This window comes from Tachypleus tridentatus, chromosome 7 (genome assembly GCF_004210375.1).
Source record: "Tachypleus tridentatus isolate NWPU-2018 chromosome 7, ASM421037v1, whole genome shotgun sequence".
NCBI classification, from domain to species: Eukaryota; Metazoa; Arthropoda; class Merostomata; order Xiphosura; family Limulidae; genus Tachypleus; species Tachypleus tridentatus.
In genome coordinates, this window is record NC_134831.1 from 14194067 (window position 1) to 14221434 (window position 27368).

Sequence of the window (27368 nt, forward strand, 5' to 3'; positions counted from 1 at the left end):
TGAATTTCTCAGCCAGTCCAGATGAAGTTAATGTTTCAAAATATGACGAAAGAACATCATTTGATATCAAAAGAATAATTTGCAAAATTTGCTCTTCAAAAAAAGAAACGCAAAAGGCAAAATATGACACACATTGTTAACAAGTTTATTCCGGGTAGTCCTGTATGACATGTGTGAAACTTTGCACATTCACTGCTGAACATCCAAGGTCTGCAAAGGCGAAGTCCACGCTCACTAGTTGAAGTTTAACGTCACTCAACGTCAATAACGAGTATGACCCCCGTGAACATCAATAACTGCTTGGCATCTCCTGCCCATGGAAGCGATGAGATGACGAATCACATCCTGTGGAATGGCTGTCCACTCAGCCTGCAAAGCTGCTGCAAGCTGAGGTGGAGTTTGCGGTTGAGGTTGTCGCCGTCGCAGACGTCGGTCCAACTCGTCCCAAAGATGTTCGATGGGGTTTAAATCTGGTGATCTGGAGGGCCAGGGAAGAACGTTGATGTTGTGGTGTCTCAAGAAGACAGTGGTGAGTCGGGCTGTGTGAGGACGGGCCTTGTCATGTTGAAAAACATTGTTGACGTTCACCATGATGGGTTGCACATGGGGCCTAAGAATCTAGTAGACGGTTGCGTAAGGTCTGATCGGAAATCCTACGCAGCCCTGGTATTGTTGAGGCAGTAGACGTCGCAGTGGTGGTCCTATCCCGAAGGTGACTTAACCAAATGTAGCGATCTTGTGCGGGCGTGATCATAGGAGGTTTGCCAGATCGTGGACGGTCACGAGTTGATCCATGTTGTTGGTGACGATTCCATAGCCTTCTGATGGTGCTTTGGTGGACATTCACAGCTCTGGCAACATCTGATCGAGATTCGCCTGCTTCCAAGCGACCAATGGCGTTATTGCTTTGTGCTTCAGTCAGTCTTGGCGTAACTGTATTGCGTGTCGGTGGCTATGGAAACCGAGATCCCGCCAGTTTTATAGGGATTTTGCACATGTTGCACTTGCAGAACATGCAGATCTCTCAAACAACTTTATTGGACACGAATGCGTTTTGGCGAAAAATCCGATGTTTTCCTCCGTTTTCAAAGTGCACAACTTTTATTGTCATTTTGGTCTGACAATCAGTGCCTTAACACGTGTAACATCACATACTCTGAGCTTGTAACGTTATTACATATATTTATCTTTAAAATAACAAAAAATATCCCTTTTGCGTTTCTTTTTTTGAAGAGTATATGTTGATAAACAGTAGTCACAGCATATTTGTTGTCTGTTCCGGAATATCTCATTTATAACAATTATTGTCAAATAATATTCTTTAAAAAATTATACTTTTATATGTACTCTTGCTGAGGAATGGCCACTTTCTGTACTCTCGTGAAAATGGTCAAATTTTTGAACAAGTGATTAGATTAATAAACAAGTAGCACGTATCAGTTTGAACTTGGGACAACTGCGATAAAAAATCAAACAAATATTTTGTTTATTTGTTGCAGAACAAAGCCACATTGGGACTATGAAGTGTCCATTGCGAGGAATCAAACACCGGATTTTAGCATTTTAAGTCCATAAACTTGGCCCGGCATGGCCAAGTGGTTAAAGCACTCGACTCGTAATCTGAAGGTCGCGGGTTCGAATCCCCGTCACACCAAACATGCTCGCATTTTCAGTCTCTGGGGCGTTATAATGTGACGGTCAATCCTACTATTCCTTGGTAAAAGAGTAGCCCAATAGTTGGCGGTGAGTGGTGATGACTAGCTGCCTTTCCTCTGGTCTAAAACTGCTAAATTAAGGACGGCTAACGCAGATAGTCCTCGTGTAGCTTTGCGCGAAATTTAAAACAAACCGTAAACTCATCGCTGTCCCACTGGAGGACAAAATCAGCGATCTTTTTTTTGTTTATTTGACCTAGTTCATAACATAAAGTATAAGGTTTCTCTACGGGTCAGAAGTATGTTTTCGAGTTTATAGCTATTAAATTCAGTATGGGTTCTCTTTTGTGCGATTTTGCGCTAAAATAAACAAACAGGCATAAACGATAATAGGATATAAATATAATATGGGTGTGGGCACATGTGCTAAATATCCAAATAATCAGTTTTCTTGTATCAGAATATGGGTTACAATAACTTAAAGTATTCAATCCTTATTGTAGGGTGATTCTGGTGGTCCTCTTCAGTGCAAGCTAGACAACGATCGCTGGTATTTAGCAGGTATTACGTCCTGGGGGATCGGCTGTGGAGAGCCCAACAGACCACAGGTATTTGTTCGAATCTCTGCCTTCTTAAACTGGATTCACAGAAAAGTGGGAATATTATCACAGAACTGAACTGTTCAAAGGAAAATAGACGGCTTTTCCTTACTGATTTCCTTAATGGTTCAATATAACGTCTAGAATGTAAATGCAGCCACAATTGAAAATTCACTTGCATATGACGAATGGTTAAGAAAAAACATAGGAGCAAATAACATATAATTCTTTTACGTTGCGCACTTCCAACCTTTTATACGAGTTTTATGCAGATTACTCAAGAAACTCAAATGGCTCAGCCGGAAATCTGCAGACTTATGACGCTAAAATTCGGGTTTCAATACCAGTGGTGCACGCAACAAAAAGAGCTCACTGTGTAACTTAGCGCTTAACAACAACCAGTATTCTACTCGAGAAATTAATATTCGGAGTATAGCAAAGTAAAAAACAATGTAAGTTAGTTTGTCATAGTTCTGAAGTATCGAAATATATACAAATACACATGCAATGTCTTTCTGTGACGTTGCACAATTTGCAGTGTAATCTAATGAAGCCTATATTTATTGCAGAAGAAATTATTGTTATTATTTATTCTTACTAAACATGCTTTTAAAGTAATTCTCACGTATAATTATTGTAACTGTTTATGACGCTTGGTTTTAGTCTGTCCTGAAAACGTGCGCGTACCTTACTATCTAAATGCACATGGGCGAGCACTTCCTTTCAACGGATGTAAGCAGGTGTATATAAATATATTTAATTAGGTGTTTTACACACCAATATATTAACAGCTTATCATAGTTTTTAAAAATCTAACGTTAGGTCGTACAATAACATATTTATTTATCGATAATATTAAATACGATAAAGTTTAGTCCTAACTAAACTAAAGCAAGAAGTGATCAAAAGTTAATGTTAATTTATCTCTCGATCGAATATAGGCCGCTTAGCTGATATTAAGCCTAAAAAAGTGGACTAGTATATTTATTCGATTAGAATTATTTTTTTAGTATTCTAGAAATCTTGTATTTAAAGAAATACTTTTGCAATAAAAAAAATAATTTGATCGCATATGTTTTGTAGGTGTCTGCTAGAGTAATATAATTTCTTTACAATATCAGAATAATACTTTCATTAAAAATAACAAAAGTTGAGGAACATTCGAGTTCAAACTATAAGTTGAGTGTGTCTCAGCTTCTCTAATTTGATACAACCTTCCATCGCATATTTAGAGAACATTGTCCTCATGGCATTGTCTGTGTGTAAAATTGCACGTGTTACGTGTAAGCTTTTGAACAAACGATAGCAATTAAGTCTGTTTATTTGAATAAATGTAGATGTTGCTTTCTTCGAACAGGAACTGATGTCATCCTTTGGAATTTTGAGTAACGCCCTAATTCACGAAAGATTTCACCGAATGTTAATAACCTGATCTTAAGCAGTCGGGAGCCATTAAAACAAATCGCAAATTATATGTAAAACTGAAACCAATACTAATTAAAATCAGTATGTTATATAGGCAACGCCATGGCTTTACAAATTACCAGATAAAAATCACGACAGCCAGGTTTACTTTAAAGAATCCGCCTACTTGTTATTCACAACAAAACAACACATTAATCAGTTTAGTGAAATGTATTAACGTTCTGGATGTTAAAAATAGATCCAAATAGAATATTAACCATCAAATTCTGACATACTCAAAAATAATTCCTCAAACTTGAACCTTACGGTTCAACACAACTCGATAAAGTTTTATGTATTGTGTCATATATGATATCATAGAATACCAGAAAGGTAGGGAGATGTCATTCACATGATCTAAGTTTTTGTGAGTGGGTGATTTCATTCAGGGACATTTCTTTAAGTACCATTCAGGTGATCTCTTTGCTTGGTACTTTTCTGGAAACCCATCAGTGTTCGTTATATTTTTTAATAGTTTGAAGCATTGTGTCAAATGGAGTAGTAACCATTTAACATATTTTACAGGAAGAGAAGTACTGCGAACAGTTTTGTAATTTATAAGACATGTGAAATGAAACGTTCTTGCAATAAAGCTTTAAGAGATGTTCTGAAAAAAGCTGTTTTTTTATCCACTTTTGTGTAATGGAATTATTTCAAGTAATAAAGGAATTAATATTAGGTTTTGGATGTAAGTTTTACTTTTATATTGAAGAAATCAGTTTTTGTTTTTAATTTTCGCGCAAAGTCACAAAGAGGCTATTTGAGATAGTCAGCCATCCATAATTTAGCAGTGAAAGACTAGAGGGAAGGCAGCTAGTGATCACCGCTCACCGCCAACTTCTGAGCTACTCTTTTACCAACGAATAGTGAGATTTACCATTACATTTATCGCTTCCATGGCTGAAAGGGCAAGTAGGTTTGGTGGGACATGGATCCGAACCGCCAGATTACGAATCGAGCGCTCTAACCACCTGGCGAATAAATCCAGTACTTCAGAGTTGTATGAACCTTAAAATTATACCGTGCCAAATTCAAACTCAAAATTATACCATGAAAATAAATATTAATCTTGAATAAATATAAATTGTATCTTTATTGATACAGCCTTCTTTACAATAAAATGTTTAACTTCATGTTTATTTAGTACTAGGATCAGATTAAGGGGTAAATGGATGCAATTGCCCCGACGACCTTCGAGTAAGAGAAAAAATAATCAAAAACTGGATATTTTATTGAAAAATCACGTGTTCGGAACTGTATTACTATGTCACTTTTATTACAGTGTTAACAGCGACTGTAGTCGTTTCATATAAAATTTATTGTATTCTTCATTAACCTGTTTTTACAATTTATGTTTTCCCTAATGTTTGATTGGTGTTTGAACGATATAATCGTTGTTCTTACTCTGTACTCATTATAGATATTAGAACTAGTATTTTGTATATTACCCACCCAGAGCTTGTGTTTGTTCAATTATAATTTTATCTAGTTCGGTTCTGAGCCCCCCCATCACAAAATTTGCTCCGGGCCTTGGTTAGGACTTAGTTTTTCACTTAACTAAATGTGTTATTACCTTTGTTACTCACAAATATTTCTTGTTTATCAGTTGTCTTTAACTGTTTCTTAAACTTATTGCATCGAGATTCAGTTTACTTTCTTTTGGTGCTTCAGAGTAGTTGCTATGTTTTAAAACTTTAAAATGTAAGTTAGCAGCCGTGTAAAACGTGAGTGCTTATTGTTATTTGATAAGACTCTTTAAGTTATTCATCAGAGCTTTTGTTTTTTCATTATTTCGAAGGACTGTATTAAATCAGTCTGAATGTTTATCTACTGTCAGTTCAATTTCATGTGTTTCCTGTCGAAGCTAACACTAATCTGTAACGTTCTTTCCCTTTAATTAAGAAATGTGTAGATGAAATTTATATTAAAAAAATTCAAATTGAGTAGGGTTTTTGACTATCTTTATCGAAAGCACACAGGTTATTATGTATCGGTACGCCATTCACCGAGAACTTCATAATGAGACAAAATAGTTCTTGTATTTGATCTTGGGCATTGTTATAAACACAACAACGACAATGGGAAAAAAATCAAGCAATTCCAGAATAAAGAGCTATGTTTTTCTCAGGAGGAAAAAGCCACACAGAAAATAAAAAAGGAAAAACCTTCGTTTCAATTATAACTAAGCCTAACTTTGTGATATTCAGATTGAAGACTAGCCTTTCCTTTTTAACAGATAAACCTAACCTTGGTTATAGGTTAATATTATTAACCTAGGCCATTGGTACTCAACCGTTTTGAATCCACGGAACTCTTCTGGTGTTCATTTTGTGTCACGGAACCCTTCATTGCATTCACTACATATGACAAACAAATATTACTGCAATAATTCCAAGCAAAGTACGTATATTTAATGCAGCTGTACACCTACACACGTATGTACAAATCATGAACATTTCTCGAGCTAATTACTCGGGTACACATGCACACATAATTAGAAGAGTGCCCTCAAGTAATAAAACTTTACATGACTCAAGTACCTGTTTGTACCTGGTCTCACTCTCTAATTTAAACCAGCGCAATGACTTGTTGTTATATTATGATATAGTCGGTTTAAGCAGTTATGTAACTTAGTATGATTTAGAATATATGTAAGTTACATTCCGCTAAACCTCCGGATGGCTGTCGAAAAATACCTATTGAAAGAGTACTGATTTAGGTGAGCAAAACTAACAGCAGGTTTGACAAACTGTCAGAGGATTTACTGGCAAGTAGTGAATGGAGTGAGTGTGCTTTTTCTTATAACAAAGCCACAATGGGCTATCTGCTGTGTCCACCGAGGGAAATCGAACCCCTGCTTTTAACGTTGTAAACTGTGGACCAGTAAACGGAAAGGTGAAGCAAAGAAATGGGACACACTTGTCTAAACTCAGTAAAATAATCTCAAAGAAAATGAATGAGGGCGTTTTCTTATGTTGACACTTCAGTCTTGGAATTTCCACACGGTAATTAAAAGATTTTATTATACTGTAAAAGCTAGATATGTGTCTACATACAATTCACAGATTTGTTTTAAATTACATACTTTGTTGAATCGATAAGTAAAATACTAAAAACAATTTGATAAATCAATTATTAGTTTGTACCAAATTAAAATATTGAAAATATTTCTCTTTGGTAAAATTCAAATACTTCTATAGCTGAGGTAGAAGATAGGAATACGTTTTAAAATACACACGTATTTCATATTTAAGTAACAACATTACGGAAGTATTTAACATAATACTCATAAAAATCTAGTAAAACAAGCTTAAAAACAAATTTAATTTATAATGTTTAAACAAATCATACTTAGAAGTTTTTATTTACTACGCGTGCTTATAAAGTTTCACTGTTTCAAACAAGTGCAAACTGGTGAGAAAAAGCAAAAGTTAATTTAATGAAGTTTAAAGTTCGATATCCCTAGATATTATTGGTGGATTATAATCCATAAAATATTCACTGGAAAAACATTGCTTTTGTAAGAAGAAAATTATTGTTGTTGTCATTATGTATACATCACTAGTATTTTGAGTAGAATACTTACAGCAACAAGAACATAAAATAAAATAAACTGGCCTCATGCCAATATAATACATGTAACCTTCAGGACTTGAAACCAACTCTGTTGTCTGAGATCTGCGCAGCTGAAGTGATTACATTTATTGTTTGTGTTGCAACAAAATGTTCCCTCAACTCTAAAAGAAGCCTAGAATAACGTACACTTCCTCACAAAATGTCTATTTTATTCTTGTTTTTAGAGCAAAGATAACACAGGATATGTGCTATGTCCACCATGGAGAATCGAACTCCGGATTTTAACATTGAAAATGTGTAGCTAACCGAAATATTTTATGTAGTTTGAAAACAAAGTTTGTGCAGTAACTGCTTGAACTCGATAATTCATTTTTTGATATTTAAAATTGCTAAAGAAAATGAACCTCATACTTCTATTCGAAAAGCCACCCTCCGCTAGTACAACGGTCAGTCTAAGAATTTACACCGCTAAAATCAGGGGCTCGATTCCCCTCGGTGGGCTCAGCAGATAGCCCGATGTGGCTTTGCTGTAAGAAAACACACATTGTTCGTAAATTATTCCTTTATGTGTAGTAGCTAAATTAAAACTATTTCCTGCATTTGCAGCCATATGTTTTATCTTACTTATCAACTAGTAGCGAGTTGTTGAAGCTTCATCCAGTTTTGTAGTTTTTCGCTTGACATTTTGAGTAGCACGTTTAACTATACGCTCTGCTTTTTTTTCCGTTCAGTTTAATGCGTGAGTAAAGAGTGCCCACGTGTTTGGTTAGCTTTGCCCACGTGAGAATCGAGTTTACGTTTAAAAACTGGATGAACATGAGTGTCGAGCAACGCAAATATCTAAATATTATACGAGGTTATTACAATGTGAGAGTGTGAAAAGTGCCAGAAGAACTTAGAACCCTAATTAATCACTTCCAACCGGGCCTGGCGTAATGGTTAGGGATATGAGGGCCAAGGCTTCACGCCCCCCTTCCTCATAAAGAAAAACATTGCGCTCAACATTAGAGTACAGTGGATACCTTGTAAGAGTGACATTTAAATTCCAATATCTCATTGCTGTAGCCCAAGTGGTAGCAGATACCCAATTACGTAGCTTTGCTCTAACAAAAAATAACAACTATTATTTACGTCATTGGATAAACACATAACACAAGTCCCCAATTTTAGAAATATTGACTTAGAGCGATTCTTTTCTTTTAGTTTATGAACGTGTAGAATAAATAAATATTCAACTTGAGCATAGAATTTAGTTTTCATTATTTAATTACGTGACTGGTAGTCTCATGTAAAACCACTAAAAACACAATGAAAGTGGGACGAAAAGACATTTTAGTTGTAGAGAAAATAGAGGTTTCTAAGTGCGTATTTTTTAATTTACTGACAATTTTATAAACTTTTGACTCGAAATATATATATATATATATACTATAGTTCCAACGTAATTGTTTAAAATAAACTGAAAAAACAACTGCATACTAAACATGCAGTTTCATTATTTTGTAAAGAAAGCAACTTGTCTCTCTCTAGGCGTTATGAATTTTGTATATATTCATCAAGTTTTAGGAAAGTTGATCATGGGATGATGATAAACCGGACAGAGAAACTGTATGTAAAGGCAGGTACTATTCTCATTTATTTATTACTGCCGTTTGTAAACTTAATAACTAAGTCCCGTCATGGAGCCACTGGCATCTGTATCTGTCGGTTGACTTCAAGGTGATCTACATAGTACGTGTGTGCTTGCTCGTTTGTATAATACAGCGGTGGGTTAGGAACGGCTGTAACCTTGTAAACAGTTATGTCTGAGATTAAAATTGCGCTTATAGCTTAAAAGCAACTGATATATTGTTAATGGACACCTTATTAATAATGTAAACACACTAGTGAAAGTATTTTGTACTAAATTATTAACTCATTGACTTTAGGCTACAAGTGTATAATGAATTACATACACATAAAAGGAAATGTATTCAGACTCTACAAGATCTAAAAAAAAAGTTCTATTGTGAGTGAATGAGTCTAAAAAATTAAATAGGGTGTTAAAAATCGCTAGAATAGATGAAATGAATCATTTTTTTCCATCAAAGATACTGTATTGGAAACAGTGAAGAACTAGGGGGGGGAGTACATAGCATTGATCATATTTTGCCCTAAAAAATGTTATAAACGGACACATACTATTTTTGACAGAACAACTATGAATAATATTCCACATACGTCAACCAAGTTTCATCAAAATCCGGCCGTTTTTAACTGAATTATAGAGCAAACATAGTGTGAAAAATCGGTTCTTATGATAATAGATAATGATTTTTTTTTATTTTTGTGACCTTGACCCTCCAAAAACTAATCATTTCTAAGCTGAGCAATAGTCCAAACGTATGCCAAGTTTCGTCTAAATCCATTAAGCCGTTTTCGATAAGATTTGCTGACAAACACATAGGGGTAAAAATTCTATGAAATGAAAATATTGCAAGAACACCATCCCTATGTGTAAAAATGAGATGTAACGAAGCGTACAATCACGTATTAATAGTTTACAATCTGATTAATTGTCTTACAACGTTAAAATCTAGGGTTAGATTCCCCGTATTGTACATAGTAACTAGGCCAATGTCGCTTTGACCTAAAACAAACTGATTAATTGCCATCAAACTAATCAGAAAATGACGCACCTATAAAGGTACAGGCACTGACTGGCATCCGTATTGTGCCAATAGTAGTATTAGCAGTGTTATCTTGTTGTCATGATTCTAAGAACAGAAATATAAAAAAAGACAAGAGCATAAGAAGCTATATTTTTGCTAGTTATGGATACTTAATGCAAAATACTGCTTTAAGATTAATTAAGTGTTTTAGTAGGAACTGTACGATAGATATTGAAGACAGTACATGAAACTGATTACAGTCAATAATATTAGTGGTTAAGATAGAAAGCCGAAATGCTTCAAAAGTGATGTTAAGAATCTTAGGGTATATTCGTTAAGTCACAAACGAAAGTCAAGTACAGTTGTTGACAATTCAAAGAAGTGAGTGAGAGTTAAGAAGAATATGAAATAACATTTGAACTACATTATTTCTTTCATATCCAGTTAGTATTCGAAAACCGTTACCTAGACGAGATAACCAAATGAAAAGGTATAAGTAAACATCGACCCACAAAGAACAAACTTCAGGTATGCTATTTTCAGACAAATCCCTGTTCACATTTTGTTGCAACGATCAACAGTAGTTTGTTCGACAATAGAAAGGAGAAAATTTTAACACTCGACTTACATTTATAATAAAACACGGTGGGGGGATCATTAGAAGTTTGGATTGCATACTGCGTTAATAAATTTAAGGTTTTTTAGGCATCAATAAAATCATTACTTAAATATTCCCTTTCAAAAAATCATTTTAAAAATCGCAAGATCCCACACAAAATACTGTCTAGTATATAATAACAACAGTTCTTTCACTGTAAGAATATCTAACACTTCCTCAGTCATCCCTCATAGGATGGGTACGACTGTAATTCACTTCTTCACTTTATATTTTGAAAACCTTCCTGAAAAAGGGACATCTTTGGTGAGCTTCTTAAAACGTTCTCTCTGATAAGTGGTATTCTAGGAACCAATGTTGATATATATCTTCACGGTTTAAGGTATCATCTCACTCAAGGGAACTCTCGATGACAAAACATATAGGAGCCACGAAGCTATATCGTAATACATCGTGAAATGTACGACTTTGTTTTTCACTGCCACATATAATTCAAGATTATAATAAATACGTTGCTAGTATTCTCAAATTTCCAACACACTATACCATTAACAATTCTTTTTAAGTGTTTCATTCACGAAAATTTACGGTATTTTCTGATACGTATTTGTTATTAATGACATCCACAATTTTCCAACACGATTTTTTAGGCGTACATTTACGGTTTTCCTGCACATTTATATCACTGATGTCTCTAGCTTTTCGTAGATGGCTATGTCACAGCATTGTCACGAAATGTCGGTGTTTATGTCAGTTTTACTTTCCACACAGAAACCTTGGAAATGGTTCTGGATTGCAAACTTAAAGTCGTCTTTAATGCACGTAAATGTTAATCCAGTCAATGTACGAAGATATTTTTGTATACACCCCTGGTAGCTTAGGTCTTGCACAGCCTACACCCCACGAAACTAAGCCAATCAGTTTTGTCTTACCGTCCTTCTTCAAAGTCATGGGCCCCCCAGAATCGCCCTGCGGAACAGTAAAATATCCAGTTAAGAAAGTTGCAACCAAATTAGCCTGTATTTCTCAATACTATCATAAAACATATTGATTTAAATTTATATGAGTACGTAAATTCCATTTGTTTATATGCCAACGTAATTTTACAACAGTTTTGAAAAATAAAAAGCAAAACGCTGATATAGGCCTGTAAACTTCAATTAAAACTGTGTCTATTTATTTATTTTTTCTATGACAGAGTCGCTTTGTGATTGATGAAAATAAAATGAATAAAATATATTTATTCTCGTATTTAATATACACAGTTCACCTGTTGTATAATGTGTTGTTAATGAAACTATTGGTACCTGACACGAATCTCTCCCACCTTCTTTATAACCAGCACAGATCATGGTGTTGTATATTTTCTCCTGGCGGCCTACCGATTTGTACCACTCCTGGCAGGTGTCGCCCTCTATTATTTCTACGTTGACTTTCTGTAGTAAGCTGGGAACTTTCTGTTCACCTTGTCAGAAAGATGCATAACTGTCATATTTGAGTTATAGAGGGATATTTAATTAATCTGGTTCAGGTTACACAGTAAATTACTTTAATTTTGTTCAGGTTACAAAAATAAATTACTTAAATTTGGTTGAGCTAGACGAATAAACTATATTAAATAACCACAGCCAATTCAGTTCATTCGAAAACTTACTTCAAGCACATCAGAGGGTATTGATTAATTAGATAATGTTCAGAAGATTTCGTATAATTAAATTAATTGTAAATGGTAGTTAAAGAATATTTCAAAAGATCTTCGAAATTCGTCTTAGAAGATGTTATAACAACAACAACGAAAAGACTAGTATGATGCAGCAAAACTGGTTATAATGGGTTAACCGATCAAACCACCTGTTGCTATATTTTACTCCATTAATCTATATATGTATTTTAAGCTACTGTATTTTACTGGTTTAGTTTTTATTCCAGTTAACTGGAGTAAATCTAAATAAGGTGAACTTAATTTCCATACTAAAGCATTTCTGATTACTATATACAAACTCTAACTCTAACTGCCTTTCAATTTGTTTGAAAGCTTACCATAACTCTTCCACTCTATTATCTAACTATGACTGTTATTAACACTATGTTACACTTACCATAACTCTTGCACACCATTATCTAATTATTACTGTTATTAACACTATGTTACACTTACCGTGAGTTTCATGATCTCCGCATATAAACTGTGGCTGTCATTAACAATATGATATATATGTTGTTATTTACATAATCCAAGCCTGTAAACTGTGGCTGTCATTAAGAATACGTTATACGTATTGCTACTTCCATAATCCTAGCCTGTAAACTGTGCCTGTCATTATCAATACGTTATACGTATTGCTACTTCCATAATCCTAGCCTGTAAACTGTAGCTGTCATTAACAATACGTTATACGTATTGCTACTTCCATAATCCTAGCATATAAACTGTGGCTGTCATTAACAATATGATATATATGTTGTTATTTACATAATCCAAGCCTGTAAACTGTGGCTGTCATTAACGATATGTTATACGTATTGTTAGTTCCATAATCCTAGCCTGTAAACTGTAGCTGTCATTAACAATACGTTATACGTATTGCTACTTCCATAATCCTAGCATGTAAACTGTAGCTGTCATTAACAATACGTTATACGTATTGTTGCTTCCATAATCCTAGCCTGTAAACTGTGGCTGTCATTAACAGTATGTTATACGTACTGTGACTTTCACAATCCGAGCCTGTGATTGTGATTAACAAATGTTATATTTACCGTGACTTTTCCGACCCCAACCCGTAACTGTGGCAGTTCCCTTCATAATTTCTTCTTTCTCTGGAAGGCACACAGGAATGATGTGTTTTCTAAAAATCACAGGTTGAGACAGTTCAAGTAACGCAATATCATTCTGGTAGGTGGCAGCATTGTACAGTTCATTAATCACCTTACGACGAACAGTGTACTCCTCGTGAGGATAAGGTTCGGAAGTTTCTCGAATGTTATGTTCTCCTATTCTAACTCTCAAGGTACTGGCAGGGGTCCTGTAAGTAACGTATGTTTTTGTTACATTTATTAACTGTTTTGTTAAGAAAAATTATTCATTTATCAGGGTTAAAAGACACACTACAATATGAGACTCCTGCACTATAGCTCTTATAACTTAGATTAGAAAATGTACATATAATAAATTATTTTTGTAAAAGTTAAAAGATTTTTATGTAACATTATAGCAAGTTAGTAACAAAAACGAGTTCTTGAAAGAATCAACAAGAATACTGTAACGGAAGTGCCCTTCTTTAGATCAAACTTAGACTAATTTAAAAATACAGCAAAAGAACAATTCCTCAGATGAAATTTAAACTTATCACTGACCAAATGCACTAAAGTTTGATTTCTTAGATCAGGTTTAAACCAGTTCAGAATAAGGAAGAATAAAAGTGCCCCTTTTTAAGATTCGATTTAAGTTTATTAAAAACAAAGTTAGTTCAGTATGGCCAGGTGGTTAAAGCACTCGACTCGTAACCCGAACGTCGCGGGTTCGAATCCCCGTCACACCAAACATGCTCGCTCTTTCAGTCGCGGTGACGTTATAATGTGACGGTTACTCCCACTATTCGTTGGTAAAATAGTAGCCCAAGAATTGGCGGTGAGTGGTGATGACTAGCTGCCTTCCCTCTGGTCTAACACTGCTAAATTAGGGACAACTAGCGCAGATAGCCCTCATGTAGTTTTGCGCGAAATTCAAAACAAAAAATAAAGTTAGCTACCAGAATAATTCTTTGGGCACAGATGAAAGACGAAACTTTAGAAAGAGATCGCCTAAAGAAACCAGTAATGTAACTATTGAATAGACTTATATCAGGCTACATTCTGCACTGAAAACAAGTATAAATATATAGATAAACAGTTCAAAACTTAGGAGTGTAGCTAGTTACTTCAGTAACCGTTGCTGTCTAGTCCTCTAAAGTTTGAAATAATCCAGCCAATTCCGTGCCCTACTTACGTATACACACAATGGGCTGCTGTTACAATCCATTTTTCATGTATCAGAGCTCCTCCACAGGCTATCTTCCTTGACAAAAATCTCCTCTTTAGGACAGCCACCTAGAAGCCAGAGCTGTATTTTACTCCTAGGCGTTTTCTTCAGATTAAAGAGTCGGAAAAATAACCGTTTTTAGTTACTGAGTCTTAGGTTTGTTTTAGTTACCCTAAATGATTGCTATTTAATTCTTTTCCCTAAATTACGTTTACAACGAACTGACTCATTCTTTATCGACGTTCAGAAGTTAGAATCTGACGAATATATTTTTTGTGGTGTAACAGAGTCATCGATGAAAAGCTTATTGCGAAAATGTAATTCAACGCTCTGTACTAACCTGCCACGGCTGTTCTCCGAATTCGGTATCGATACCACCAACAATTTTCGAATCCCGAACGTAAGTCTTCCCACAATCTGATTTCATAATTTATGAAAAATAATTAATTTTGAGATAAAATTATAAGAGTATTGAATACAAACCAAATAAGACTCTAAGACATGTGCACACACACATATATATTATTTTCGTGTTTTAGGGCTAAGCAAGGATTCTTTTATTTCCACATATAAAGCAAGAGAAGTAAGAGCAAGGATTTTTTTATTTCCACATATAAAGCAAGAGAAGTAAGAGCAAGGATTCTTTTATTTCCACATATAAAGCAAGAGAAGTAAGAGCAAGGATTCTTTTATTTCCACATATAAAGCAAGAGAAGTAAGAGCAGATTCCATTCAAACATTTATATTACTTATTTTAAATGAATTCAGAACGTATGTTATTTTAGATATTATAACAGCAGGTGAAATTCGCTCTCTGCCTTCTGTTTAAAAATTAAAGCATTTCATAAATTCACATATAAAATTCAGGTTCTAATGATATGAAGCGTCACGCAGGTAACATCCACTTTATTAGAAAGATTTTACTCTTTATAAACGTTAGGAATCGTTTGCTTACATTCACGTTTTGGGCACGGCATGGCCAGGTGGTTAAAGCGCTCGTAATCTTTGGGTCGCGAGTCCAAATCCCCGTCACACGAAATATACTAGCCCTTTCAGTCGTGGGGGCGTTATAATGTCACGGTCAATCCCAAAGAGTAATTCACTGAACTTTCAATATCAGTCTGAATAATTTAAATCTATATAATATTTGACCATCATTCTTACAGCGCACTACGGCCCCAAATAGAAAGCACGATTTCTCGGCAATGGGACATAACCCATGGACCCTCAGATCCATAGTCCAATCCGTAAATACTACGCTACGCATGACCATGACGTAAGATGAACCGACTTATACAGAAAAATTAAACTATATACATGTATGTCAGTTTACCTGGTGTTTTAACAATAGCATGCGTTGCCGGCTCTACTTCTCTTGGTACACAGCAGCCCCAAACCATTCCACCATTACATAGATCTATCGCCTTTTTGCCCTGGAACCAACAGCTCAGCGACAACCCACACTCATATGTTTTGCCTTGGTAGAAACAATTTTGAGGAAGTGCTAGAGATCAAACAAGAAACACATAACATGTCTTGTATTTAGCTGTATCTAACAGATATTGTGTATCATATAAAATGTGAGCTCGACTTGAATATTGATTTGGTAAAGTATAAACATCGATGCCAGATGAAAGATACACATTAACACCACGTAATGTTGACTTGATATTAATATTAACTGAAAACTACTGGATATTCTCATGAGAATATTAACGTTTTGTTACATGAAAATTTCTACTGTTGAAAAACACAGAGTAAAAATAAGTTGACCAAGAAATAAATTTAATTCATGAGAGTTATGAGTGTGTGTACAAGATAATTAATATTCTGGTAACAGAAAATTAAAACGGTATACTTATTCTATTGTGATATTTTAGGTACAACCATAGACAAACGTTACGTTAGAATTTTAGGACTGAGACGTAACTAAAATAATAATAAAAACATAATTTAAACAAAGGATTTATAAAATGATACCAACAAAGAATACATTAAAGCATATTAGTATTCCTCTGTATTTGTTTGTTTTGAATTTCACACAAAGCTACACAAGGGCTATCTGTGTTAGCCGTCCCTAATTTAGCAGTGTAAGACTAGAGGGAAGGCAGCTAGTCATCACCACCCACCGCTACCTCTTTTACTAACGAATAGTGGGATTGACCATCACTTTATAACTTTGAAAGGGCGAGCATGTTTGGTGTGACAGGGATTCGAACTCGCGACCTTCGGATTACGAGTCGAGCGCCTTAACCACCTGGCCATGCCGGGCCCCTTTGTAGTTACAAGGTATTCAAAGATCTTCAATGATTCTTTAAATCTTCTGAGCACGGACTCGATGTTTACTTTAAACGTGATGTTATTCACCATGTTTTCTTTTCACTTTATCAAGCAATAGTAGATAATTGTAGTATTATGAATAACCTTTGTCCACAGTTGTAAGTTTATTCAGAATTAGGATATTTTATCTGCACATCACTCAAATGCGAAAAATAAAAGTCACGTGATATGTGCAGTTTTGGGTTCCTTATCTCAGGGTTCCCTACTGGCACAGCGATGTGTCTGCGGACTTACAATGTAATACCCGTGGTGGACAGAGTACAGATAGTCAGTTCATTGTGCTTAATTACAAACAAATCTGACCTTAGGAAAGGCATTGAATGTTTGAAAAGGACTCAAAGGAGGGCTTCTAGAATGGTGCCTAGACTAGAATAGTTGTCATACGAGAGTTTAGAATATCTGAAATTATTTTCTTCTGAAACAAGAACAGTTGGAGAGAATTTGATTGAGGTGTTTAAGATTGTTAAGGAAATTTATTGTGTTGGTGTATTATCCTATTTTCATACTTAAGGGAGGAGTCGTCTTCAGTTAAAAGAGTTTTATTTTTCTAAAAGGTGGTTAGCCTTTTGAACGAGTTGCCTTCGGATGTTATGGAGGCGTGTGTTTGCGTCTCCGTTGTTCTTATATATGCCGTGTTCGACGAGAAGAATCGAACTCCTGAATTGTAAATCCGGAAACTTACCGCAGTGGGGATGTTGTGGAGGCAGTAATTTTAAGTGAGTTTAAAATAAAGTTTGATAAATATAAGTATGACAAAGACTGACTTTGAGGTTGATTTTGTAAATACTTTTATCGAATAATTTTAGTTTAGAGGTTAGGACATCTTAGATGAACCAGTAGGCCCGCAGTTGTCCCTAAACATTACGTTATGTTATTTTTCAAAAACACAAACAAACTACCAACTAATTTTATTGGAATTATACACACACACACACACACATATATATAGCATTTTAATAGTAAAGGAAATGTTTAAAAATTAACAATTAAGGTAAAACACGTGATAATAGTATTCTTGGTATAAAATATAAGCTTACTCTATGCTGATTGCTTGTTTTATAATTTTTATACAAAGCTACACAAGCAATCTGTGCATAGCTGTCCTTAATTATAAACTGATGGGCAACAGGGAAGGCAGCTAGTCATAAGCATATACTAACAATTCTTGAGTTACTCATGTCTGACTCGGTAGAGAGGATTAGACTGTCACTCCTACAGCGTATTTAAAGGCCCAAAGTGCAACGTGAGTCTTGTGGGCAATGAGACGCGAACCATGAACCGCTGATTCACAGTACAAGCATATCAACGACTAGGTCACACCTACTCTTTCTGCGTTGCATAAGTCATAATGTAACTAACGTACAAAACTGCGTAATGAGTTACCTAATATTTCGTTAAGAAGCTAGATTATAGATAAGACATAAAAATGTAGCATGTCTGTAGCTGGTATTTCTTCATAGACAAACTTTTATATTTTATAACCAGCCATTCTTCCAACCCTTACACGTTTATGACTTTTGACTCCAAAAGGATGCTAGTTAACAAGCTTTGTTTGCTCATTCACTTTACAGTTTGTAGTATTGTGTTATAAAAATATAGAAAACATTATAAAAGACAACAACAAAAGAGTTTGCCAACAACAGGATCCCACGTAGTTAACATGAAACAGTGAAATTACACGTAGCTTCGATATAATGTTGTTTTACATGGTAAGATATTTCGGTTTATTTTTAAACTTGTATAAAATGTTCCAGTAGCTGTGTTTACAAACATTGTACTACGTTACCTTGCTTTCATTGTTGTTAACTTGTTTTCATTGTTGTATTACTTCAAATCACACTTATAATTATATTTATGATTATTGATAACCCACGCCTGCGAATTTAAACTTCGCGAAAATTGTTTTGGTTTTAATAACGAATTTTCCATAATTCAGCTCCGTATTTTTCGAAAAAAAATAGGGTTTTTTTTCTATCACATAAGGATTTTTTTAACAAATCGGAAAGAAAACCTTTACTTAGATCAAATTATTATTTCGTTTAGCACAATGAAATTTTTTTATTATTATCTTTGGGTTCTAGAACGATTGATGAGTCTTTCAAGTGGTGATTGGTCTAGACTCTAGAGAAATCTATACCCAAAGGTTGTCAACATTTTAAACATAACAAAATGTGACTCGATTTCAATGAAAATAATTCACTTATAGAAAAGTAAATATGACGTTTTGTGAAAAATGTGTACGTGATGGAGAAAAATGGATATCATTTTCAGATTCAGTGTACAGGAACTATTGTGTAACATGCAAAAATTTCAAGACAATAAAACCATCGTAGGCCTGTGTTATTCAAGAAACTAGTAATCTTTCTAATACTATTCATTTTGCAATTGTAAGTCAATTCCTTTAGGAAAAGTTGTACAATTTTCATACTTAAGAGGCTCATACGAACCTACGGTTAAGCTAAAGTGCAACATCAGGTCATAGATTACTCGATTATGTAAAAAAAACAAAAAAAACCGGAAAGTTTTAATTTATTGAGCCAAAGATTAACTATCGTTCTGTGTTATATATTTAACATTTCAAGTAATATTTCTGTGTTAATTATTAAAGTTGTTATATAACTGACAATATGTTTTGCTTACATAAGATTTTTCGTTCATATAAATTCCCTCTAGTGGCACAGCTGTACGTCTACGGGCCCATTTTGCTAAAAACCAAGTTTCGATAACTGTGGTGGACAGAGCATATATAGCCCATTGTGTAGCTTTGTGCTTAATTCTAAACATAAACAAACACAATCATGAAAGTCTATTTGTTCTTACAATATATTTAACAATTATGAATGGTGAAAAATATTTGTATAACCACATTCCGTACTCTACTTTTAAGGTCAAACTTCTCACATCATGTTACCGACTTGTTTATAAACCGTTTACTACAGGTGGGACCCACATATATTGCATCAAATTGTTTAATTTAATGTTTTTTATGCTTCTTACGGCCCTCATTAAAAACACATTAAATTATTTGATGAATTCTTTTACATAATGGGTTACTTTAGAGGATAGAATGACTACCCGCCATCTTACTTTCTAAAGTAAATTTTACAAATCAAGGATCAGAAAAGGGTAATCAGTATTAAAAAAAGGGGGTAGATAGTATAAATAATGCTACTAACTCTCAAGTATAATTTTTGAAGTTTGCCATTTTGTGTAGTTAACCAGGAAGGCCTGCCACAGACCTCACCAAGTATCCATCCCTCTCAGTAGTTAACCAGGAAGGCCTGCCACAGACCTCACCAAGTATCCATCCCTCTCAGTAGTTAACCAGGAAGGTCTGCCACAGACCTCACCAAGTATCCATCCCTCTCAATAGGATCTTGAATCACTAGCAAATCCCAGAAGTAATTGCAGCTTGATGGTATCTCTTTTATTTTAATTTTTTGTATGGCTCATGCTATTATGGACCCAAGACCAAAAAGTAAGCAATCCACAAACTGTTTCGTGTAAAAATAGTTTAGAAAAAAATTTTCGTCACATGGCAAGTCAGATTCAGCAAAGAACAGGTTTTTCGGATACTACTTACATAAGAAATAACGTGCTAACGAGAGTATATTCATGGCTATATTAGGCTCTAACGTTCTTCTCATGTCCAAAAGGTGGCGTTTGGGTCTTTGAATGGTGGTGTTTTTTGACAAAGTAAGCTCCATCTGATGATGGATTGGTGAACTAATAAAATGTTGTAAATCAAATAGGTCTGCATGATGAAACATCTGTGGAAATTGGACGATGGTAGTGTCATCCATAGCTGCGGGCGCCAGATGACAAAGGGCCAGTAGGATTAGCAGGGGCAAATGAAATCTTGACATCCTGAAACGGAAGATATTAGATTTACACAGAATAACAACAATACATTTAAATTCATTAATTTACAGTTATTAGAAATAACCAAGCTAAACCAATGACTACAGTTTTAAGTATGCCTAAATAAGCCTAATTAAGTTTGAATTAAAGGTCCCAAAATACACTATCGTTTAAATTAAATGAAACATACCCTTTGATGTAAATAAATGATGAAATTATATACTATATGATTTATTTGTAATTAAGCACAAAGCAACACAATAGACTATCTGCGCTGTGCTCACCACGGATATTAAAACCTGATTTTTAGCGTTGTAAGTCCACAGACATACCGCTGTGCCACTGGGGTGTTATTTACTATACAGATTGAACTAATACCAAAATTACAGTGTAATGTGCAATTTTTACAATGGTAAGATTAACATCACTATAATGTTTACGTAGCAGTTATACATTCATACATTTATTCCCTAAAAGTACATAACTCTAGCTTATCCTTTTTGTTGCATTTTGCGACTAAAGTCGCCTAAATTTTTTCTTCTCTTTAATTTCTTATAAATATGTATATTGTGCAATACTTCCTGTAACTATTTTTGAATTTTCGAAACATGTTTGACCTAGGTGTATTGTACGGATAATATTACTTTTTGATGGCGTTACATCTTTCAGATCATACTTAAAACTATTTACTTGTACCAAAAGTACTTTGTTCTGCTTTTATTTTTATTTTCGCTTCAAACGTTGTTATGGGGTTTTCCCCTTCCTTGTGTAATGTTATACATTAAACTCTCAGTTTCACGAAATATGTAACGAGCACTGCTGCCACCTGTTTAATGAATTCTACTTGTTCTCCATGAAAATTATTCAGTTTACGTAACATGTAAGAAGCACTGCTGCCACCTGTTGAATAAATTATGTTTCTTCTGTGGGGACGTTCTAGGAAGCGTCCTGCTCATCCTAGTAACCTGTTAGTTATTTAAAGAAATCTAAGTCCAGCCAGTAGGTAGACTCACGCTACAAGTTCAGGGTAAATAAATAAATACACAGTTTATTCTCTCACTTGTGTTGTTTGTTTTCCTTTGCTACCTGTAGTGATATGAATGCTCTGCATACGATTTCCGGAACCAACGGTTTATGAATACATGTAACAACTTGACCGCATCGTTTCTCTTACCAAGTTCATAACTCGAAATAAATACGATCCGAAAAAAAAAATCTTGAATTTCACATTTCGATATAGTTATTTGTATAATAGTTATTATATTTTTTCAGTTTCCGATACAAAGAATCTTCAATAAAAAAGGCCCGGCATGGCCAGGTGGTTAAGGCACTCGACTCGTAATCCGAAGGTCGCGGGTTTGAATCCCCGTCACACCAAACATGCTCGCCCTTTCAGTCGCGGTGGCGTTATAATGTGACGTCAATTACACGTTGGTAAAAGTGTAGCCCAAGAGTTGGCGGTGGCTGTAATGACTAGCTGCCTTCCCTCTAGTCTTCCACTGCTAAATTAGGGACGGCTAGCACAGATAACCCTCAATTAGCTTTGCGTGAAATTCAAAACAAACCAGTCATTTCAAAAATCCTTTTATCATATAACGCAAAGAGTTTTTTTACCTTCTGTAAACATAGATTTAGAGTCGTAAGTAGCTCTGTGGTGGTGTAGCTGGAGCCAAGATATGATAGAAATGAGGGAAAAACTCAAGTGAAATTAGTAATTAGTTACTGATGACACTTACATGGCCTTCTATATTTTTACCTTAATCTCTGTATCTTGTCCACTATTGTAACTACCAAATATATTTTAATTTATTTATGTATTTATAACGAGTCGTTATTTTGTACCATAAATTAAAATAAAATTGAAGAAATCATAAACTTATCAAAAAGATGATTGGTTGTTTGACTTACAGTAAGTTTTAGTAGCGTGATTTTAAAGCTGGTTGTTGTATCATCCAGAAGGTATAGCTGTTGCTAACGTGATTAATATTCACTGTCTCAGTGGTGGAAAAATCGAACTACTTATTGTATAGACTATAGATAATTTTTGTCTTTGTTTCAGAATTCTTGAGCAGAACTTTTCCTAATGATTTTTTTAACTTCACAATTATATTCTAACTTCATTTTTAATACATGACACCTTATTGCACCTCATATATATATATATATATACAACCCAAGTAACAATTGACCTCAAAAAAATTGGGGCTTGGCATGGCCTAGCGCTTTAAGGCGTGCGCTTCGTAATCTGAGGGTCGCGGGTTCGCGCCCGAGTCGCGCCAAACATGCTTGCCCTCCCAGCCGTGGGGGCGTTATAATGTGACGGTCAATCCCACTTTTCGTTAGTAAAAGAGTAGCCCAAGAGTTGGCGGTGGGTGGTGATGACTAGCTGCCATCCCTCTAGTCTTACACTGCTAAATTAGGGACGGCTAGCCCAGATAGCCCTCGAGTAGTTTTGTGCGAAATTAAAAAAAAAACCCAAAAAATGAAGAATATTCAAGCAGATTACATTATCAACACTGGAGTGAAATGTTATTATTTTTAATATGTTTTTTTTATATTTATCCACTTGAACTTACTTACATAAGTTTATTTTCAACTGCACAAATATTTTTACGAGTGCACAGTTAGTGACCAACTGCTTACAGGGAAAACCTCCTGCTACCTGTGCATAACTGCTGTCTTTAATTTTAAAGGAAGGCAGCTAGTTAACAGCACCAACTGACAACTCTTGTACTAGTCTTCCTGATCGATTAGTGAGAGTTAACTCTTACTCTTATAACGCATCCACAGCACCAAAGTATGGGGAACTTTTTGCAGTGGCGGGACTCGAGTCACAAACACTGGGATTTACAGTACAGACACCCTAACCGTTGGTCGAGACCTAAGTAAAACACTCTAAATGTTCCCTTTTTGTACAGCGATAAGTCTACGGATTTACAGCGCTAATGTTAGGGTTCGGTTCCCTTCGGTGGACTTAGCAGATAACACTATGTGGCTTTGCTATAAGAAAAACACAAACACACGATATAGTGATCTAAAAGTATCTTGACTTGATTCTCCCCCGTCCCTGTTTAGTTTGGACAACTTTAATTATATCTAGAATCAATGCTTTAGTAATTATCAGGTCTTCTGGGTAAACATTATACAGTCCATTGGGTGTCATGTTGCTACCCTGTTGTGACGGTGACCATTCACTTTTATCAGATTTGCCTAACTTTCGCATTCATTGGTTCCTGGTTCTTTGGTTCACTGTTGGGTGTTTTTGTTGCGTTTTTTTTTTTTTTTCCACCAGTTAATTTTATTATTTAATGCTTCGATTTTGGTTGCTTGGATGTCTTCAGTTTATCTTCAGAGTTATGAAGTATATATCATACGATTCAATGTTATTTGTAATGTACGGAAACAAGAAAAAGTGTTTTTTATATCAAAGCCACATTGCACCATCTGCTGTGTCCACAGAAAGGAACCGAGAGCCATTGATGTTAGGGTTGTAACTCTGAATACTGACCGCTACCACACCGGGAACAACAAGGAAAAGTCAGTTTCAAACAATAGAAATCTGGCGGGAGGTGGTGGAACTACACAGTTGAAAGAGTATATTCCGACTTTATGGGTTCCCCGCTGGTACAACGGTAAGTCTACGGATTTACAACACTAAAATGAGGGATTCGATTCACTTCGCTGGACTCAGATAATGTGGCTTTGGTTTAAAAAACACACACACACACACACGACTTTACGGATCCTGCTAACGAATACAGTTTATTATTATACTAATTATAAGTACATAATTATAAAACACTAAAACGATTTTAGATAAAACAGTCTGTGTTTTCTTATAGCAAAGCCACATTGGGCTACCTGCTGAGTCCACCTAGGGGAATTGAACCCGTGATTTTGGAGTTGTAAATCCGTAGACTTACCGCTGTCCTAAAGAGGGTCAGATCACTATAGAAGCATTTTACGAAACGGATCTAGAGTTCAATGAGATCACTATTCTCCACGGCCGAGGTTAATCTCCTGACCTTAAAGATGAGGACTTTAACGAAACCTTTTAAACAAGCCAACTCAGACCACATCAGCTGACCTAACACACTTTTCACCTCAACCGTCATGCATAAAGTTGTTTAGTTCATTCCTACATGTCTCAAAACATCAGATATTGTCCTTACGATTGCTGTGGTGGAATAAACTTATCTTTGATTGTGTGGCAAACAAGTACGTGATGTTCTATGACAAGAGAGGAGTCACTAACATTTATCCTTCTCATTGAGAAACGAACTTCGTTTGTTTGTTTTTTGAATTTCGCGCTAAGCTACACGAGGGCTATCTGTACTAGCCGTCCCTAATTTAGCAGTGTGAGACTGGAGGGAAGGCAGCTAGTCATCACCACCCACCGCCAACCCTTGGGCTACTCGTTTACCACGAATAGTGGGAATGACCGTCACATTATAACGCCCCCACGGCTGAAAGGGCGAGCATGTTTGATGCGACGGGGATTCGAACACGCTACCCTCAGATTACGAGTCAAACGCCTTAACCCACCTGGCCATACCAGGCCTAACGAACTTCGTACAATAGCTCCAGTAGATTTGTCACATCTCATCCAAGTTTGCGCTAGATTTGAATTGACAAACAAAAATCTAGATTTGTTGTTGTTTCGTTTTACGAAGAAGCTAGTTTTGTGTAAGATAAAAGTATTTTTTAACTGAAGTTAACTATTTTACAAAATATTGTCTTGCAGTTTAAATCAGTTCATTTTATTCGGTTAGTTAAAACAGTATTGATAATTTACAGTGTAAGTTTAATTGAAAGATCAAATGCTTGTGCAAGCCAGATGAAAGTTTTGATTATTTATCTTCGTTCAAGTCAAGATTTACAATAATTTGTATTTGTTTTGCTCACATTAAAAGAACTTTGAAAACTTACTCATGTTGTTCTGTGCAGAATAGGTAAACGAAATTATGACTATTCAGTTCTAGCCTAATGTTAGAATAGGTTATTCCAGTAATTCCAGCCACAGGTCAATATACAAAACATATGCTGTCTCAGAATGATCATATATAAATATATAAAACACTTACCTGCTTCCCACTGACCAATAATCTCTCCTGGAGGTTTGATGATGAACATGGACACTACCGAACCTTTTCCAGCACCTCAAGTGTATGCATTAACGACCGGCCAGTATACTAGAAAAAAACCACGTGATGAGGTGGAAGAAAAGTAGGTCAGCTTAATAATACTAGTGAGTCAAGTGCAGCGGCCTCTGAAGTCTCACCCGGACACACTGCTCTAAATAGAGGGCGTTGCCCAGGGCACAGAAAAACCAGGACAGAAAGAAAACCCGCCACCTCGTTGTGAGTGTTTTTTTTTACAGAAGGCTTTTCTTCTTTTTAAGTTTATGGAGCAGTTTGGTTGGATCGATGCATGTGTGCTCTATGGATCCCATCGTTGGTCTTTGTCCAATAGGTTTTCTTTTAATAAGTACTGGAATTATGTCATAACGTGAAAAAATCAGATTGTTTTTGGAATCCATATTACTGATGGAATCTTCCAGAACAAACTTATCACAAACATGAACTGAAGACATAGGAACTGATACGGAGCTTTCTTTTGATGTAGTATAGTGGGTAAACTTCTTTAAACAGAATTGCCAAATCACGTTGTTTGTCCTATTGACCAAGTTTTTTAGGAATAATTTCATTGTTTCACATGACAAACTAACACAATTTTACATCAAAAAATTACAGAAAGGCCTATTTACAGAATAGTGTAATGAGATTTTTGCTTTTTTGTTTGTTGTTAAGCGCATGGCTACAAATGGGATATCTGTGCGAAAAAATGAGTTGTTATGCGAACTAGACAGGTATTGCATATATGATGAAGACAGACCTAAACACCTCTACCTGTTAAATCTATACATTAGATCACTAAGACAAAATCATTTAAAATAATAATAATAGTAGTAGTATTAGAATAGAGATAAAGTAAAACAGATCACCTACGTTTTAGAATTATTAATTTAAATAAAAAATAATGATAATAATAAAAACATCAAAGAACAATATAAATGGGCATTGCCCTAAAAAGGACCTGACTAAGTTTACGATATTACTCCAGCCATTCTGTATTTAAATCGAAATATATATTAATCTGGCCACTCCAACAAAGTCATGGAAGGAGGAAGAGATCGAGTGTACCTGACCCTCCTGGGTATACACATAAATATACCCAAATACCAGAGAGAGAGAGAGAAAATACCCGTCAGACCAAACATGTTCACCCTTTCAGTCGTGGGTGCTTTATAATGTGACAGTCAATTCCTTTATTCGTTGGTAAAAGAGTAGTTCAAGAGTTGGGGGAGGGTGGTGATGACTAACTACCTTCCCTCTAGTCTTATACTACTAAATTAGGGACGGTTAGCGCAAATGGCCCTCGTGTAGCTTTGTGGGAAATTCAAAACAAACAAATGAAACTTAAAGACAGGTTGCTGAGGTCCACCCAAGGGATGTTAAAAACTGTGTAATTGTTACATCCTCAGCTACCTTGGTCAGTTAATCTGTTTATGTAATCTCTGTTTCT

At 35.3% G+C, this 27368-nt stretch overlaps 2 protein-coding genes and 1 long non-coding RNA gene across 8 annotated transcripts in view; 2 read left to right on the forward strand and 1 right to left on the reverse strand.

The window, feature by feature from the left end:
• Positions 1–27368, forward strand: part of LOC143255169 (chymotrypsin-like elastase family member 2A) — a 49741-nt gene that overhangs the window by 14582 nt on the left and 7791 nt on the right. For all 3 annotated transcript variants that reach the window (XR_013030453.1, XM_076510420.1, XM_076510418.1), the window contains exon 6: positions 2159–2263. Coding sequence is in view for 2 of the 3 variants with exons in the window: in XM_076510420.1 (XP_076366535.1) it covers positions 2159–2263 (105 nt within the window). In the remaining variant the exon portion in view is untranslated. The remainder of the gene's footprint in view (positions 1–2158; positions 2264–27368) is intronic.
• Positions 6932–25964, reverse strand: LOC143255165 (trypsin-1-like). Of its 4 annotated transcripts, none has more exons than XM_076510410.1 (8): positions 25868–25964; positions 20506–20789; positions 15916–16086; positions 14923–14999; positions 14550–14650; positions 13322–13587; positions 11889–12026; positions 6932–11530 (listed from the first exon to the last, which is right to left on the reverse strand). In XM_076510410.1, the coding sequence occupies exons 2-8, from the start codon at positions 20786–20788 to the stop codon at positions 11490–11492; spliced, it is 1077 nt and encodes a 358-aa protein (XP_076366525.1). In that variant the 5' UTR covers position 20789; positions 25868–25964; the 3' UTR covers positions 6932–11489. The 4 variants fall into 4 exon arrangements, with proteins under 4 accessions (XP_076366525.1, XP_076366524.1, XP_076366526.1 ...); XM_076510409.1 differs by having other exon boundaries at positions 6935–11530; positions 11869–12026; XM_076510411.1 differs by having other exon boundaries at positions 11393–11530; positions 11869–12018.
• Positions 13466–20391, forward strand: LOC143255170 (uncharacterized). The gene is made up of 4 exons (XR_013030454.1): positions 13466–13589; positions 14870–14982; positions 17477–17638; positions 20137–20391. It is a non-coding gene; the product is annotated as an uncharacterized LOC143255170 (long non-coding RNA).

Bases quoted from the DNA above. Each gene is read 5' to 3' on its own strand.
- LOC143255165 (XM_076510409.1), bottom strand. From the start codon at position 20,788: ATGTCAAGATTTCATTTGCCCCTGCTAATCCTACTGGCCCTTTGTCAT. The intron at 13,588-14,549 runs GTAAGTAGGGCA...CGTTACTTACAG, and splicing joins GCAGCCCATTGTGTGTATAC to GACCCCTGCCAGTACCTTGA. The intron at 12,027-13,321 runs GTAAATATAACA...CTTTCTGACAAG, and splicing joins TTGGGGTCGGAAAAGTCACG to GTGAACAGAAAGTTCCCAGC.